Raw genomic sequence first — 19,141 nt, forward strand, 5'->3', positions numbered from 1 at the left:
TTAGTTTTTGCAGAGATTCTGTAAGCTGTATCTGAACATTATTTATGTTACTCTTTTCTATTCTTAGAACAAAACCAGTGATAATTGTTGAAGCTTCTTTGAAACATTCTAATTCAATAAATCGAACTAATTTAGACTGCATGGAAAATGAGCAGCCTGCCACCTGTATGAATTTGAAGATATGCTTTGCCTATAGAGGACGAGAGGTACCTGGTTATATTGGTAAGCTACTGGAAAAATAATCCACTATATGTATTGATTTTAAATGCACCTATTTACAGAATAATGCTGCTGGTATTTAATAGACCAATAATCTGACTTCAGTATCAAATGAAAAGCTGAAAACATGGACACCTTTTTTATATCATGGATACCTATTTTATATCATGATTACCCTATAACATCAGGCCATTACACTTCTGTTCAATTTGGAATAACAGCACATCCCTGCTAGAACTGCTGGAGTTACTTGGAGAGACAGCAGCATTAAAAGGGGGATATGTAGATGTCCTCTAACAGCAATCTTCTCAGGCATGGACCAAACCAGATGGGACTGCTGGAGGATGCTGCCTTCCACTTAGCAATAGAGAGAAAACATTCCTTCACAAACCAGCTCAAGCAGCTGATCATACCATCGTGGGGCACTTTGTGAAAGAGAAGGAGTCCCACCAAAATTACTGAAAAATAAATCTTGTATTTTATAGAATGCATATTTTGCTTTTGGCAAAAAACTGGTATTGCTAGAAGTGGTGTCTTTCAGAGGGAATATTCATGGTGAATTAATTTAACATAATTTGCTGTCTAAATTTGACTGTATTGCCTGAGTGCTTTTAACCTACTTGTCATGTGCTATTTGTAAACTGCAAACAGCCCCGCAAGTACATGGTATATAAAATTAAATTGCTCAACTCTTCTGGGTGAGAACAGACAATGACCTTAGGGAGCATGTTACAGAGAACACATGCAGTGATGAACTGTAAAGTTATGTGTCTTTTGATCTTTGTCAGAACTTTTGAAACTCATATTCATTTTGAAAGATGAGCAGTCAGACTGGGTTACCCTTGCTGGACTTTGTGTACAAGACTTTTTAATTTAAAAAAGTACTAGTAGAAATTGTAGACAACCTACCCCTTGGCAAAAAATTAGAACTAATAGATCTCTAATGCTCTGAAACTTGTTTGCAACTTGTTACCATAGCAATTCATGCTAACTTAAATAGAAAAAACTGTGAAGTTAAACAATATTTGTCAGTGTTAGTTGACTTAAGTGTTTGTTGTAAGTTACTGTCAGCCCTGTAAATAACTGAAGTGGGTTTTCTATAAATAGATTTGGGTAGAAAATATAAATACAACTTGATAAACTATCCCTGATATAAATGCATGTACTGAGGAACAGCCATGAAGCAATTTTCAGGGTACTAGAAGTTTATCCTAGTATGGATTTATGTCAGTGTTTTTAAGCAGAGCATTTTAAAATGGATCTTACAAAATATACTTATGGAAGTGAGTCAGAAATTGTAGTTTCTACCATAAACTCATTAAGATTGCAACACTTAAAGATTTATAATCTTTATTTTCCCTGGGTTTTATTTTGTAGTGTTGCTTTATAATCTGAGCGTTGACGTGAACAGAAAAGAGGATACACAAGCAAGATTTTATTTTTCCTCCAATGGAACACATGATACAATCTCAGGAAAAGTAAAGATTTACAGCAATATTACTGCCTGCAAAGATCATTCAGCATTTATGAGGGTAATGTAGTTTTCAGTATGTGTTGTCTTGTAAATCCTTTGTTCTCCTTTGAAAAGCAGACCTGCTGCAAAAGAAGCTATTCTGTTTATAATTGCATCTCATAATTTTGGAAGTAAAATATTTGTATTCAGAACTTCCACAGTTAATATGTTTTCATTCTGATGCTTTCTCTAAGAAGTCAGTAGGTCTGCTACCTCTTACATTGGTGAGATGTATAATAATAATAATAACCACATTGATTAGGTTGGACCTTGAACATTCTTGAAATTGTTTCATTTTTATGGATGACAGATCATATATAGATTGAGGTTGTTTTGGAGCAACCATGAATACAGCATTCATATTCTGCTGAACATTTCTGATGGAACTTTCTTGTGTGCTCCTTAATGCAAAGTCTTAAAACTTGTAATTTTTATGTTTTGTCATCTGTAACTATATCAAAGAACATGTGTATGGTTTTGCTTTTGTTTTTATTGTGAGAAGATAAAGTAGACTCAGCTAAAAAGGAAAGAACTTATTCTTGAGCCATAGGAAGTGAAATGAAGATGATTGCTAGAAAAGTCTGTAGTTCAGGGTTTATAGTGTGATGTGCATTGTGAATTTGCTGCAAGGAGCCAAAGGCTAGCAGGGTTTGAAGAAGAGCATTGCTTGGGCTTGCTTGATTTCTTCCCTTTTAGGAATGCAGCACTCTCACCCATAGTCTGAAGGTGGGAATGGGGTAGGAAGAGCACTCGTGCATGACCTGTCCCTCTGGAAGATGAATGAGGACTTGTCTTGAAAAGGGAATAAAACCTGTAATCAGAACAAGGATATAATATTTTTAACGCCATTCAATTAGTAAGAAAAGATTAATCACTTTTATTCTATCAAACATCTTAGAAGCTTGTCCTCCAAAACAAAAATTTTGGAAAAACTTGGAAATCCTAAACCACAACAAACAATAAAAATCAGTGGACACAAAGGAGCCACATTTTATTAAACTCAGAAAAAACAGATTTCTCTCCTGTCAGACCTTATCTAGGAGGGAAGAAAGGGACTATTTAGATGTAAGGGGAAATAAGGGCAATAAAATAATGGACTAGTTTGCCTAACGTTTTCTTTGAAATCCTCAAGGTAGCAATTCTGTGACCTTTTGAAACAAACATCTATCAAGGTGACTGACGCAGTTGATCCTGCAAATAGGCTGGAAAATAAATTTTATTTTCTACAGCTACAAAAAAATCCTGCAGGGAACTATTCTTCAGTGTATTTTTCTTCTTCCTTGATTTCCCTTATTTTTTGTTTGTGACATGATTAGAAGCCAATTCTTCATCATAAAGCTTCAGGGTAGAAAGGAAAGCTTATGTTACCTACTGGAAAATTTCCCAGATGCATCTCAACTGATAGTTGCACCTAAGTGAATGTTGCTCACAGGAGCAATGGCAAATTGCCACTTATTTTATCAGAGTTTGGTAAACTAATGGAGATGTGATTGACAGCTGACCTTGTACAGATTGCTGTACCAGCTTTAGCAGGTATTTGTGTAGGAGGAAGGAATTGATTTTTCTCATCACTTTCTATAATTCATCATTAGGGGTTTTTTCCTCCATAGAATTCACTTTTCTCTTCAATTCTTAATTAATAGCATTATAAGCATCTCCTTCCACCCACTGAGGTTTCTGTACTTGTATAAAGCTCCTAAAGTTAAGTGTGAATGTCTGTCAAGTGCAGCCCTTGCAAGAGACAATATAAATTTTATGTATTTTGAGTAAAGGCTAATTAATAGCTAATTAGTACAATGAAAGTAATATAAAGCAGATGCAGAGAAGACCTTGTGGAAAATTATTACAAATTAGATAATATGTGATTTGGCCAACACAAGCTTGCAGATAAGAATTAAAACAGTGGCCATGTGGAAGGACAATCAGTGTATGTCTATCCCCTACACTTAGGGAGTAATTTAATCAGGTTGCTACTGTTAGTGCTTCAAGCTGTTCAGTTTTCACAAGTAGGTAGTTGGGGCTCTGATCTGAACATTCCCACGCAGGCAAGGCTTCATGTGCAAAATAGTCATTTATTGGGGAGTTCAATCTTCTTAATACAGAATGGGAAATAAAGGGGAAGAAAAATAAAATGCAGTCACAAGCTGATTTGGTTGTACTGTGGGAGAACTCCTTTTGATTTTGTATGTAAATACCCACTGGGTTTCTCTGGTCTCATTCCACTGGTTACCTTTCTTCATTTCAGCCAACTTAGCCTATTTTTCTACCTGGGCAGTGCAGCCTTGCATAGGTGTGTGAGGCAGGATTATTGACAGAAGTAGGCTTGCTCTTCAGTAAGATTTCTTATCATAGAAGAATCATCCATTCTGAAATGACTGACACTGTCATTGAACATATTATGCTTTTATGTATTCCTGATTGCCTCCTTCAGCAACAAAGATGTCTGGAAAAGTATATTAGCAATAAGAAATTATTTTACATGTGAAAAATAGGTTTTGCTGTTATAGGGAGTTCTGGGCAACCTTGTAACTTTAAAACATAAGCATACATGTTTTGTCTTATATGATTAACTCATTAGGTTTCCAATTTTCGTAGAAAGATGTAAGGGATATCTTGACTCCTGTACATGTTGAAGCGAGTTATCATCTGGGGCATCATATTCTACAGAAAAGAAATGTTCAAGAATTTTCACCACTTCAGCCTGTTCTCCAACGCAGGAAAGAAAAAGATGTTATAAAAAGCAAGGTTAGTGTATGAGTTCTCTTTTTTTCCAATGCAGTGAGTAGATATTCATGTTTTAATCTCCAGTTAAAAAAAGCTTCACGGATTCATAGCATGCAAAAGAATGCATTTTCCAGACCTACACCTAGGGATTATATCTTGATATTAATTAATAAACCAGAATACTAAAAAAATGCCTCATTTTTTGCTAAAAAAATAATCTTTGCAGAACTTGTATACCATCTGTATTATGATTTAAAAATAAAGAAGGAATGTGCACAGAACTTGCCAGCATAAATAGTACTATACATCTCAGAACCCATATATGAATTTCACTCTTTGAAATATCCATTCAAGTACACAGTATGAATCACTTTCCAATATAAAATTGTACTTTAAAATTATTTCTGTGTTAAATACACAATATCATGTTGGTATTAATCTTGAAGTGTTGATATTGCTTGAAGTATTGATATTAATTCTGTAAAGGTGCTGCAGGTTTTCAAGTCTGTGAGGGGAAAGAAAGAGTATATACTTTATCCTTTAGTAATTATGAAATTAACCTTTTTTCCCAAAAAATCCCAACTTATTAAGAGACTTTGACTTTAGTGAAAGTCAGAATGTGCTGAATTTTTAACTTTTCACAATGGTTGGCTCCCCAGAAAAGTGGTCAGAGCACCAGGCCTGAGTTCCAGAAGTGTTTGGACAATGCTCTCAGGCACAGGCTGTGACTCTTGGGGATGTCCTGTGCAGGGCCAGGAGTGGACTCAATGATCCTGATGGGTCCCTTCCAACTCAGTTTCTCTGTGATTTCTGTAACTGAGATACAGTTGGCCATCAGAACTCCCAAGACATGTAAGAGCTTCTTTTAAATGACATGCTTTGACTTCTCATTTTCATTCAAAATTTTTAGAAACATCAGAGATACAAAGAAAGAAAGAAAGAAAGGGTGATGTTGAATACAGTGACAGAAATGGGCTCTATAACATTGCTGATAACCAAGACATGGACACCTGCAACTCATGGTGTCTCTGCTCTCATCAAACCTTTCTAACAGTAGGATAAGTCAGGCTTGTGTAATTAAACTCTTGCAAAATTAATGTGCTGTATTACAGGAGACACTGCACAGACATCAGTTCTGGATCTTCTAAAACGTTCTGCCCTCCTGGTGTAGTGCTGTAAAAATTGTCTGAACATACACCCACAGGTTTCACTGTGACAGACTGAGTCTGGAAAGCCTCTTCACTGTTACTCTGGATGCACAGAATGTGTTTGGAAAATGGAAAATCATAGCCTGATTGAATTGTATGTTAGCAGTAAGAGCTATTAGACTCTTCCTGGTGCTTAGTTACTAGGTGATGGGTTTCTTTCTCTGGAAATACTGTTACTCACTATTGGAAGCATAAGACTCTGAAGTGCCTTTTTAAATTTTTTTTATTTTGGCTTTTACAGTTTATTTTTGCAAGATTTTGCTCCCAAGAAAATTGTTCAGCTGACTTGAGAGTTTCTGGAAAAGTTGTTTTTCTAAAGTAAGTATAATGTAGCTTTCATTTTTTTGGACAAGAATTAGTAAGATTTTATTTAAATTATTCTTTGATCTTTTGTTCAAAGATCAAAGAACAAAGATATTTTGTGTTTTGATCTTTTGTAAATCATAAATCTTCTAGAAAATGTACCAGAAATCTGTATGATTGAAGAATTGCTACTGCATAACTAGAAGATTTTACAGCTCAAAAAATACAATTTTAAAAACCATAAATTTGTGTTCTACACTTCATATATAACTGGGCTAAGATAACACTGCACAATGCATACTCAATATGCTGACATCATAACTAAAATTGTAAAATTGACAAGCTATTGGTTATTTCTGCTGCTCTTTCTGGATATAGTGTACTTGCACTGTATGAAGTCTCAATCAGCAGTATAAAACTGAAGATATAATATTCTTATATAAAAGAGACACTTAATTGTTTTAAGTTGTATTTTATCATTACAACGTTTTTCTTTTTTGATTATTATATTTCAAAGGAATACATAAGGAATATATTTCAAAGGTGAGGAAAAGAGGAATTGTAGCTGTTGTGAATCTCAGCTATTTAGATATTTCACATGTAACTTGGATTTTCTTGGGTCACTCATCACTATTAAAGTTGATTCTAGATTCTACTTAAATCAAAATACTAGGTTGAACAACCTAAAATGGCATCAAAAGATGCTGACAGTCACCTAATGCAGATTAATCCCACCTCTGTGATCCTGAGCACAAGCTGTCATCTTCATAGATTTCAGAGTAAGATGAGTATCTTTCTGCCCACTTCAACTTGTGGCCTGTAGCATGAGTCTTAAGTCCTTTAATTTTCTTAGGCTGGATGGTTATTTTATTTAAACACTCATAAACTTCTCAGAAAGAATGGTTGTGCTGCATTTTCATTTGTGACATTAGAAATGCAGTTTTGTAAGCATTTCCAAGCTCTAAGAAAGAAAAACAGATTACAATATATCTGCTTGACATTAGGCCCAGTAGCAGATTTGCAGTGTAAATAAATAGTCTAAATATCTTGATAAAGTGTGAAGTATCACCTTAAATTACCTTGTGCCCCTAGAATCTCGATTAAAAACTGGTTAGCTGTGAAGTGATAATTTATTTTGTCTTGACAGAATGCATTCATTATCCTTGAAGAGCAGAGCAAACACCTTTGGCTTTAAAAGAATGAAATCAAATAGGGATGGCAATGTAACGCTTTATTTACTGAGTAGCAAGTCTTCATGTATACACTATCATGTTTTGTTTCAATTGCTTAGATTTTGGCCTGCTCTGTAAGTTTCTAGTCTGCATCATGCATTTTTTAATGAAGAATGAAATATGATTACCAGGGAAAAGCTCTAGTTCAGCTTTGTTGTAGTCCCAGATGTGCACCTGGTGCTTTTGTGTACTTGTGTGTTAAGCTGGGAGGCATCTTTGTGACAGCATATTGTTAATGAGCTCGGCTTTAACGTGGGTAAGAGGAGTGAGTGGTGGGTATATAAGTGCTAAAACAACGTTCCAATTTAACCTAAACTTGACAAGCTACCAAAATGTTAACATTGTGTTTTTCTTTAATTTGCTTTTGTCTTGGAACCTATCTGCTTATGCAGTGCTTTTGCCTTCTGTTGCTTTTGTAAGTGCCAGCTTCTTTCCCAAAGGTGTTCAGTGACTAATGCTTTGGTTTCGAGCCAGAATATCTGATAAATGTCTATTTCTAGGCACCCTTTCTGCAAGTCTTAATTAAACTTTAATGTCAAGCTGAAGTTTACTCTGTACTTGTAACATGAATACAGAACATTACATAGATCATAAGAGAGACATGTTCACTATGCCCCTCTTCATATTAACTCAGTCCCACATCTTGAGTGCAGAGAGTGAATGTTGAAATAATGTCTGAAAGTACTGTAGCAGTGATACATTGCTATTCTGGCCTGTAAAGGAAAGGACTGCTTTGTAAAGGCCAGGAGCACAACTGGACTGATGACAATTCCCTTGCTCCCTCATTAACCACTTCAGGCTTTAAGGGGTGACCATCACATAACTGGTCTCATACCTTAGTAACAGAACTGAGCAAAGCCTTCCCTAACATCTCCAGCTGAGCCTTATCAGAACCAACTGAAACTACCTAAAAGAGCAGCTTTGCCTACAGGCTGTTTCTAAAATTACTTTCCATTTACATTATAATTCTTTTTATAGGCCTCATGATAAGAAAACGTTCCTTGGTGTTGGAAGTGTGAAGACTTTATTGTTGAACATTTCTCTGCTTAATGTTGGAGATGATGCATATGAAACTCTCCTCCATGTTCAGATCCCTAAAGGTCTTTATTACATTCGAGTTTTAGAATTGGTAAGGAAAAAAAAAAAATCTCAAACAGTAATTCTTTGATTTTTTTTCTTTTTCAGCCTGGAGTTTTTCAAATAATGTTTATCAATTGTTGAGTTTCTTTAGATACTGAACCTATGACCCTTCATCAAAAGCTGCCAAAACATCAATTTTTAGATTCTTAGACTTCTAGCTACCTAAATTAAGTGCGATTTAATCAATACAGATGATTTACATAATTTCAGTAACAACTAAAATAAATAATTTTTAAAAAGTTTTAAATTATTTTCAGGATGTTACAGCTGGCTTTTTGGCTGATGGTCATGTTTTCAGTGATCACAAAGATCTCATAGAATATTCCCCAAATACACAAGCTTATAAAAAATCATAAACCTAATTGTGCTCTCTTTCACCTTTTAAAAATAACTGTTCTCCATGTAGAATCCCCAGATCCACCTTTGTGAGTTGGCTTTTAACGTGGGTGGGTCTTAGCTTCGGTAAAAGCAAGAAGCAGATGAAGTAGCTGATACAATAATCAATATAACCTGTTATGTTAAAGTGGTCATAGGTGTCCTGGATGTTGGCATAAGTGAAGTAACAAACACCTGGCTCAGGAAAATATAAATTTTATATTTTTAAATATTAGTGTGTTATATATTTATAAATTTTAGTGCGTGCATGTAATTTTAAGTGTCTGAAAAAAAAAAAACCCACCTTTGTATTTTAATCATTAGTAACTTGTCCTTTATTTTAGGAAGAAAAACAGATACATTGTGCAGTATTAGATAAAGAAACTAATGCAGTGACACTTGAGTGCAGTGTTGGCCATTTATACGTGGATCACAACTCAAAGGTAAGCTGTAAATGGAGTTCCTATCTTTAGGAACACCCTAAATATGTTATGAGGATTTCATAGGGGGAAAAAATCTCATCTTCATTCCCAGCTAACATCTCTTATCATGTTGGTATCTGTATCTCTCCTGCTACTTTTAAATTAATTGCTTAAACACTCCCTGGAATAATTCATTAAGGGCCAACAGTGTTTGTATTGTGCATTGACTGATTGTGCTTGGCTCCTAGACAAGTGGGCTGACTAATGCTATGGGCATATGTGTTAGGTCAATAGAAAGGGACTAGAAGACATAAAAAGCACAAAAAACCTTAGTTCTGAATTTTTTAGGGCAGGGAATTCTAATGAAAATATACTAAATAATAAAATATTTGCATTGAAACTGTGTCAACTTACACTATCATTTCATATTAGGAAAATTTTATTTGTTCTACAGCTGGATTATAGTTTCCTCTTGGATGCAAGCTCGTTAACCAGAGCAGATGAGGACCTCAACATCATCATTAATGCTACCTGGTAAAGTCTAATAAAAATTGCTCAATGAAAAATACTGCTAGCTTTGGAATACAGATAACTGAAAAGGCTTAGCAAAGCAGGATTACAAGGAAGTAAATTTGCTACAAATCAAATAGAGCAAGAGAAACTACCAAAAAAATAGGTGATAGATATTTAAATAATTAGTAGGTTTCTGCCTGTAAAATATGTGGGGGGCATTAATGCCTGACAGTTGTTGCCAATTAAATATTTTTATTTTAATAAGCTGAAAGGTCTGCTTAGTTTTTTTTACAGAAATAGTGTGTAGCTTATGATGGTGCCTTCAATACAGATTTTTCTCTTTGCATTTTTGTAGTAAAAATGAAGATGGGAACATGTTGCTGGATAACACATTGACTTTACCTATACCTCTAAAATATGAGATCGAGTTAAATACTCATGGGTGAGTCCCCTATTGGTATTACCTGCACATCACACAACTGTTCTAAATTCTTCTGAGTCTAAATTCTTCTTCTGTTCTAAGTTCTTGTCACTGTTCTAAATTCACTGAGCTTTTAAGCAGAAGTGTGACATAGCTAAAAAATCCTGGGACTGAGTTGGCACAGCTGTCCTGGGCTCTGACTTAGACACTTGTAGGAGTTTTTTTCCAGTACTGTGAGGTGAGGCCATTGGTATCTGTGGTGCTTCAAACTTGTCTCTAAACAGACTAACATGTTTTAAAAAGTAGAATATTTTTTCCAGAAAGATGTCTTTAATCAGAGCATAGCAGATCCTCAGATTTCTTGCTTAATATGAACCGTGATCTGGGTTTATTGTGGGGCATTCATGGAGCGTACCTTTGGTGAGGATTTGTGACTTTTTATGATTCATCTGCTTTTTTCAGAGGAAAGAGTACAAATGTAGAGGGTTTCTATTCCAAAGGCAGATGATTTCTACTCTATGTTCCTAGATTTACTTTAAAGCAAACTTGGGTGTTTTCTTACAACCAGTCTTACTGGAGGTAGCATAAAGCAGAAAGTTATGCTAATGATATTTAGGAATTCTGTTTGTTAACAGTTTCTAAACCTTTGTAGGTTTGTGTCACCTACCTCATTTGTTTATGGAGCAGAAGAGAAAGATTCAGCAGTGACATGTATGAAGGAAAATATCAACTTCACTTTCCATGTAAGAGTTTTCCTTTGTAAACTCTGTCATCCTTGTTTTGAAGGTTAATGTTTAGTGCATCTAATGATAGTCTAGACAGTCAGTAAGGAAAATTTTAAAAGTACAAGGGCACCATGAGTAATTTTTGTGCATTAGTGATGGGGAGTTGCTGTTAATCCCTCTTAGAAAACTTTTTGGCCTGACAAATCTTCCACTGAGTGATCAGAGATAAATTCCCTAACACAAGCAGGATTGAAAATGGTAGAGCAGTTCTGAGTTGCCACTTCTTCCTTTCAGAAACACTTCAAAAGGAATTATGGTAAGAAAAAGGAGTTAGGAGCTTCTTGTAAGAATACCTGTAGCATGAAACTTGTCCTCAGTGGATTAAAAGCAGGAGTTTGGACACAAATCTCTCCGAGTTCCTTTTGCATACTCTCCTGGCAGGCAGTCTGCATGACCTCAGGTACTCATCACAGATTAGCACTACTTACTCACCAGCTTTGGAGAAGGGAAGGGCTCAGTAAGCCCACAGAATGAATGAACAAGATGTTAACACTCCTAGCACAATCCACTTTGGTGACAGCACACAGAGCAGCTGCTACCCCGTTCTGTGCAGTTATATGTATTTATATATGTGCAGTTTTGTTCCCTGAATAGCTGCCCTCCAAGTTTTAACTGTTGAACTCTTCAACTCTTCCCCACAAGGTTATCAGTGTAGGACCAAGCATGTCTCCAAACACCAGCTTGGAAATAACGATACCAAATGCTTTTCCACCCAGGGACTTCAAATTATTCAACCCATTGGACATCAAGGTAAGCAAGGGCTACTTAATGTATTAGTAGCTGTATGAACTCTATGAAAAAGAGAAGCAGAACAAAGTCAGCTAGGTCCTCAGTCTGTGTTGGATTTGCTATCCATGGTGAAGCAGAGTGAACTAGAACAGGATCATCTTCAGCCCCACGTTTTTTCAGAATTCTGGAAATAAAATTAACATTTTTAATAATGATGTTATATTTCTTTTCAGACAACAGCTGGACACTGCTCCTATAATAAATATCCCAGAGACTGTACTGCAACAGAAAAAAATGAAAACATATTAAAGGATGTCATCACTTTCTTTTCAAAGCCTACTAAGAGGCACATGGTAAGGTCTGTCTTTTGGCATCAGTGGGAAATGACTGTATGAATAAGCCTTAAGAAAAGAGTGTATCTTATATAATGAAGTGACAGAGCCACCTTCCAAGGATGTGTGGTGGGACCTGTGGTAAGTTCAGGGTAGTCATAAGTGACTTTAGTGAAAGGGGTGAGAACTGAGCTGAGAAAGTTGATTAATGACACATTGCTGAAGTCAGGGTGGATGACAGGCACCTACAGAAAACTGCCAGAGGGGTATGGAACTGAATGAGTGGGCAAGCAGAATGGCAGAGGAAATTCAGTAACAAACAGAAAATGATGCATCAGGGGAAAACAGGCTTCATTTTAATTACATGAAGTATGCAGATCAAATATTCATTGTCTTTTCCTCAGCAAAACAGTGCCATTGAACATAACTAACAGGAGCTAGGTAAAAAAAAAACACCAAATGTTAAAAATAACTGAATTCCAAGGAAGATTACACAAGTTAATGAAAGTCAAGAATTACAAAATATGTGGTAGTCATATTTGGCTGGGAAGCAATTAAAACTGTGCAGGAGGCTGGGAGAGTGCCATACATGTGTGGCCTGTTCCAGCTCATCCCTCTGTTCCTGCTCACAGACCTGCTGGAGATCAGGCACTCCACTCCACAGTCCAAACCACAACTGCTATTTTATTGCTGAGGCTTTGTCCTCATGGAAGTCTGTTTCCTGCACCTTGTCTTTGATAAAGTACAACATTATTTAATCTGCCATCTTAAAAAATAAAAACAAACCAAAAGAACCCCTGCCTATTTTTAAAAACTGCTAATTTGGGGGTTTTAAGTAAGCACATTATAGGAAATATCAGCCAATGACTGAGATACAGCCTGCACTAGAATGTCCAACCAGTATTCAGCATGGTAGTCTTGGATAAAGGATCATGTTAAAGATATAATAAACATAATCATGTACAGCCTTGGGTTTTTGTCTTCTCCAAAGCTGTGTGAAGTGGTGCTAGTCGTCAGTGTACAAATGTAAGGATCAACCAATTACCCTGTTTGCACTGGATAACAAAGAGTTATTGTCATTCATCATTATTGATAAAAGCTAATTTGAAATAACAGTGTAAAAATAAACCCTAGATGTATAAACAAATTATGACACTTGTTCTTTTTCAGTCTTAAAATAACTGAATTTTTAATAAAAATGACATGTGTTTTGTGTAACAATTATGGTTGGTCTCCTGTTACTGTACCTTTAGCACCTCTGGAATGACAGTGATGGATGACAACTCAAGTTATACTTTGAGTTTTCAAGAATAAACCTGAATCCTTTTGTTTTAGTCAGTTCCTATTGTCTTTAAGGCTAAGATTATATAGCTGATAAAGTTATGTTTTAATCTTTCCCTCCCTTGTACAGTACTGCATGAAAAATGACAGCCTTTGCTTACAAATACATTGCAAGCTGGGAAACATGGAAAGTGGAAAAGAAGCAACTGTTCAATTGCATCTGGAGGCTACTCCTTTACTTCTACAAATGGTAACACATAAATTTTTCATACTTGATGGGAATATTTCAAGGCATATTTGCAGTATTCCCTTTATATAAATTCAAGGTATTAGTATTTGTTTTCTAACAGTGAAACATGATTCAAAGATGATTAAATCTAAATCTTCTAGGTTTTAACCTATTTGATGTTGCCAATGCTAAGGCTCAAGGTGATGTATGAAAAACAGAAATATGTATTTTAGTTTGTCACTTTATATTTATGGTATGTATTACTTTGCCTATTCTGGCTGGGTTATGTAGGATGGGGATTTAATTTCAACTCATAATTGTATTTTTCTAAGAAAAGCAGCATGGATGTGGACTTAAGTAAAATCCAACCTGGCTTCATTCCAGCTTCTGGTACTAATTTGTTTTGTGCTCAGAAAAGGCACCATTATGTGTTTGTGTGAGATTCTGGTTATGTCAGCAGCTGTATTATCATTTTTGCTGGGCAGGAATCAGTGTGTTAAAGTTGTTTTTTAAAAGATAGATTTTTTTTAATTTATTTTTTTTTAATCAGGATGATGCATCAGTATTGAAGTTTGAAGTAAAAGCAACAGCCTGGCCAGAAAAAAGTGCAAAAGTTATTGAACTGCATAAGGACAAGCAAGTTGCATATGTAAGAATTCTTTTATGAATTTGTGATGAACATGTTAAAGTAGAAAAGTAACAGCAATTAATATTGCACAATTCTGTACATACCTATACACCAGCAAAGAATATAGTGTTAATAACTTTTAAAATTAATTAATTTTCCTAGATTTTTTTAGTATCTATTAGGGAAAAAACCCCAACAGTTAGCACTAAGCTTATTTTCTGTTTTTCAGGTCTATTTGGAAGGAGTGCACCACCAAAAGCCAAAATACCATGTTACAGTGCTAATTATTTCCCTTGGCTTAATAGTTGGTGTTACCTTGTTATTGGTTCTTTCATTTATATTATGGAAGGTAGGTTTTAGTATTCCTTAATTGCTTCAAGTCAGGAATTCATACTGTTGGAGGATTTTTGGATCTGGGTTAAAGAATAAATAACATTTTATTATGATACATCCTTTCTAAAGAAAAATAATTCCTCCTGTAACTTGGGGTTCTTCAAAAGAATTTCTCCATTTTTTCATTTAATTTCATTTCATCTTCTGCATGTTCTACATTTTCTGTTGCTCAACACCACAAATCCCTTTACAAGGTTTTATATGGTATCTTATGTTTGCAAATGCTTTATGTATTTTAATGATATCAAATGGATCATTTTTGTGCAATGGTGCTCCACATTTAATATCACTTGACACATGATGACTGATAGTTTAAAGCTTGGTTTCATACCAGTATAAAATGTTTAAGATTTCAAACTGCAACATAAATACAAAAAAAATTCTGTGCCTAAGTAAAAGAGAAAACTAATAAGCATGCAGATCCTCTGACAAGAGATTAAGAGATTGTTAACTTCTTTACCTACATGGAGACTTTCTCCATCCATCATTTTTACATGGACATGTAGAAATAAATTTTATTACCTTATTTTTCAAAATACTGGATTCTGTGGACTGTTAAAGTTCATAAGCCCAAGTCTTTACTCCATACAGGAGAGCATTAGCCTCCCAAAAACTAAAAGAAGGAAAAGCAAACCTACTTTTTTGATTGATAAGTAACACTTGATTACTTGGTATGACAAAGCACTGGCAAATACCCTACTTCATAAATGCCATACATAGGCATTTTTATTTTAATTAATCATTTATGGTTTAGATTTGATGACAAAGATTTGCTGACAACAGATTCCAAATTATGTATTTCAGATTGGCTTCTTCAAAAGGAAATACAAACAGGTCCCTGAAGACGAGAACAGAAGAGACAGCTGGAGTTTTAAAAGTGGGAACAAAAATGACTAAGATGGCAAATAAACATTTGATTTTAAAATGAAGAAATTAAAATTCAGATTAATTCACAGGAGAAACATCAGCAACAAGAAACCTAAGTCTTGAGCTTACTTGCTCTTACAAAACATGCTTTATTTCCTTGAACTGTATGGAGGATACACCTTACAGTACTGTTCTAATATGAAAATGGTAAACCAGTTAGTTCTGAAGTCGCCCAGTAATATTTGAAATGCCATATATATATATATATATGTGTGTGTGTATATATATATCTGGTTTCAGACAGAAGAACACTAAAGATAAAGAGAAGAAGAATTACTTACCAAAAGGAAGTATTTGTAGAAAGTAATAATTTTGGCCAATCCTGGAAAGTAAGATCTCAAACACATTAGCATGAGTTATTATATTATTTTTAAAGTTTCAGTAATATTTTGATCAGGCATTCCAGAAGAAATCCTCTCTCATCTTTGTCTGGCATTTTACCAAGGGTAAATTAGCTCAAACCCATAGGACTGTAAGTAGGACACACAGACATAGAAAACAGCTCTCAGAAGCTCTGGGCTTCTGCAGGTAACCTCGTAAGCTTTGGCTTCACAGGCACAGCCACATCACTGAAGGTACTTAGACAAACAGGCAAGCCAGAACCAGGAAGGCCAAGGGTGAATTCAGAGTAGGGAGTTGTGTGGGGTAGCCTGGACATGCAGCTGTAGAAAGATTAAAGTATTGGAGATTATAATTTGTAGCCATCCATAACATGGTACTTGCAAGCATGATAGAATTAGTTGTTTCATCCTTTCCTCAGACAGTGCTGCCATAAGGTTTTGGACTTTTCCAATGAATTATTTCTATGTGGGCTTTTTTTAAAGCAAGTATTTATTTATATTTATTTGAAGATTTTTCTATAGTACTTAATATAGGATTTAGTGCTGGCATTCTTCCAGAACCTGAAAAAAAAGATAGGCCTCAGCTGCCAAAACAGAGAGACACATATACCCAAAAGACTCCAACTGCCACCCATAATGGGCCATATTTTATCTTTAGATGAAGTACTTTAGAAATTACTTAATAAGGAAGTCACTTGGAGAGGCAGCTTGGGTTCTTGGAAGGTGTCAGATAAATACCATCCAAACAGGCACCCTCAGCAGCCAAAGGACTCACCAGAAACGTGGATCAAACCACTGCTCTGTACTCCAGGAAGTTTCTTCAGCTAGCTAAGTTTGCACTGCCACCTAGCTTTGGTGAAACAGCACAAGCCACAAGGGAAACAAACCTTCCTTTGCTCCCCCGAGCAGCTGGAGAACGTTGAGCTTCTTCAGTGACAGAATTTATTGCGGCAGAAGGACAGAGTGCGGCTGTGCTCGGATGTCTTTGTGAACGCACCGGGGATGGAATGTCACCTGTACAAAGGCTTCAAAGCTGCACCCTCCATCCTCTGGGAGCTAGCCTGAAACTCACACCCACAGCAAGTGCCTTCAGCAAGCACTTCTGCTACTCGAGTGCTTGGTGCCATTAAAGCCATGTTGCCCACAGATTTCAAATGTATTTGGGACTATTTTGTATCTTCCTTTCACTTCATTTGATGCCAAAGATGTGGATCACTCCAAAGTATGTTTTCCTCTAATATCTACAGTGCAAGGACAAATGAATGTGCATATATTTTTTTAAAAAGTCAAAATAAAGTATGTCAAGAATGGAATACTTTCTTGCAAATCTGTGTGAAAACTGTACCAAAATGCTTACCTTCCAAATGGCTTTAGTGAATTTTTGCACTTTAACCAAAAAAACCTTTGAACAGAAATTAGCTTGACATTACAGCATACTGTGAAAAATATACCTCAAATACTGGAAGAAGCATTCATGTTCTTTTGAGTACAAACAATGCAAGGAAGTGAAACAAAAGCATTTTATTTATGTTTGAAATAGTTTACATAAGTCAGTACATGTGATAATGATGCCTTGGAAATTGTACACTTTCTATTCAGGTTTGATTGTTAACATGTATATGTTGGCTGCCTTTTCTTAAGATATGAAGCAAAGTTATGAGGCTTTTATAAACCAGGTTGACAAAAAATGAATGTACAATGTCCTCTTGGTGGCAAGATTATAAAGTATTACTCAACTGCATTTTATTAAAAAAAGCCCCAATCAAGTTAAACAGATGAATGCTGTTTGTTCTGCAAATTCAATTCTTTTGTTAAATTTCATTTAATAAATAAGTTAAATCTACTGAATGTTGCTGGAATGCCTTTTAAAACAATTTAAAGAAGCTTAGTTTGAATTGCCTTAGCATGTTAAAAATACTTGATGGGATAGAGTATGAATTTTAAGTGGAGACTGCTCCCTGTGACTTGGACAGCAGGCAACAGCTTGGGTTTAGGAGCCAAATCCTCACCTGCAGTGCTGAGTCCTGTGTATTTATCACACATAAGAATTTTTACAACTATTTAAAATCATAGTAGCTATAGATCTCTTCCAAAGACTTAAGCCCTTGATTTAGCAACATCATACAAAGACTGGATTTCACATTACACTCAACTGCCTCCTGAAGAAAGCACCAAAACCGGCTCACTCTTGCCCTGACCCAATGCAGCTTTCATTTGTGCACTGCCTTCTGATTCCTGGAGCAGTGACCAGGAAAACATTCCTTATCCATGGTCCTGCAAATGGCAAAACTTGGTTGCTACTTTTCGTCTCAAAGGAAGCCAGTTCCCAGAAAAAATATAGTCGTAATTTGCTGTCCTCTGAAATAATTGTCTTCAATATTAAGTAAATTACCAAAAAAACAAATGCTCAAAAATTATTTTTATGCCCTACAATATAATTATAAAAATTAAGTCAACTCTTGAATTATTTATCACAACCTTAGTCTCAGCAACAACAAAAACTATGCTGAATAATGTTTCAATTCTAAGACAGAGGAAAATATTAATTTTATACAAAGAGCAGTTTTTAAAATATATTTTAACAAAGGAAAGCCATAGAGGACATCAATATATTCTTTCATGTTATTTGACTAGAAACATTTTGAGAGAAATATATTAAGGCAACATTAAAAAATCATAACTAGAAATAGAAGTAATTGATTAGAAAAATAAATGCATACATTTTTATTTTGCCACCATCCTTCAGTTAGAGCTGGTGAGCAGAGGTAATGGTTCTTCCCTGTGCTGAACTGAGTTACCTGACAACATGCTGCAGCAGCAGCAGACTTAGAAGTATCTCAATCTAAAAAAATTAGACTAATGGAAAAAAAATTCTTCTATTCTGATGGACACATCTCAACCCCCAAATTTGTAAGAGACCAATACAATAATTTTTCACTTTTTCTTTTTAAAGCCTAAGACCTTCAATGCAGTTAAACAGAACCTGCTAAAAATATATAATTTAATAACAATTTAAACCTAGAATTAGAACAAACCCTAACCCTTACCAATTAAGCTTCTGCTACAACTGACATCAGGACAAGTCCAGACCTTGGAAAGCTGTGCATAGGGGTGAGAACAGGATTCCTTATTACAGAATTTCCAGTGTGTCCCTTCTATATGCAGTTGCACGTCACTTGGGAACTCTCCAGATCATCAGTGTTCACTCCATAGAGATCAATAAGTTGAGGATGCACCCTGTGAAGCAAGGAAGTCAAACTTCATCAATCAGGTGTCATCAACTCTTGCAATGGGTGTGCTGCTTTTGAGGTTGGCAAGGAAAATGAATATGTACAAGCTTTTCTATGGAAATAAATCGGGGTGAACTACATTTTGACAATTCCTATCAGTTCATCTTTAGAAGAATAAATTTTGTACCCTACAACA

General features: G+C 35.4%; 2 protein-coding genes across 2 annotated transcripts in view; one reads left to right on the forward strand and one right to left on the reverse strand.

Annotated features, from left to right (window-relative positions):
- The window catches only part of ITGA4 (integrin subunit alpha 4), a gene marked incomplete at its 5' end in the record, with an annotated part of 34,786 nt that extends 17,268 nt beyond the window's left edge, over nt 1-17,518 (forward strand). Inside the window, 15 exons of the mRNA XM_084209056.1 lie at nt 68-222; nt 1,597-1,751; nt 4,328-4,477; nt 5,906-5,982; nt 8,178-8,328; nt 9,059-9,157; nt 9,591-9,670; nt 10,005-10,091; nt 10,723-10,813; nt 11,498-11,605; nt 11,818-11,937; nt 13,328-13,447; nt 13,977-14,075; nt 14,284-14,403; nt 15,252-17,518. Of these exons, the coding sequence (XP_084065182.1) occupies nt 68-222; nt 1,597-1,751; nt 4,328-4,477; nt 5,906-5,982; nt 8,178-8,328; nt 9,059-9,157; nt 9,591-9,670; nt 10,005-10,091; nt 10,723-10,813; nt 11,498-11,605; nt 11,818-11,937; nt 13,328-13,447; nt 13,977-14,075; nt 14,284-14,403; nt 15,252-15,344 (1,705 nt within the window). The 3' untranslated portion in view covers nt 15,345-17,518. The remainder of the gene's footprint in view (nt 1-67; nt 223-1,596; nt 1,752-4,327; nt 4,478-5,905; nt 5,983-8,177; nt 8,329-9,058; nt 9,158-9,590; nt 9,671-10,004; nt 10,092-10,722; nt 10,814-11,497; nt 11,606-11,817; nt 11,938-13,327; nt 13,448-13,976; nt 14,076-14,283; nt 14,404-15,251) is intronic.
- Nucleotides 17,519-18,870: 1,352 nt separating this feature from the next.
- CERKL (CERK like autophagy regulator) overlaps nt 18,871-19,141 on the reverse strand; it is a gene marked incomplete at both ends in the record, with an annotated part of 50,318 nt that continues 50,047 nt past the window's right edge. Inside the window, 1 exon segment of the mRNA XM_084209057.1 lies at nt 18,871-18,952. Coding sequence (XP_084065183.1) covers nt 18,871-18,952 — 82 coding nt within the window.

Source organism: Fringilla coelebs (genome assembly GCF_963513975.1).
Source record: "Fringilla coelebs genome assembly, chromosome: 7".
Lineage (NCBI taxonomy): Eukaryota > Metazoa > Chordata > Aves > Passeriformes > Fringillidae > Fringilla > Fringilla coelebs.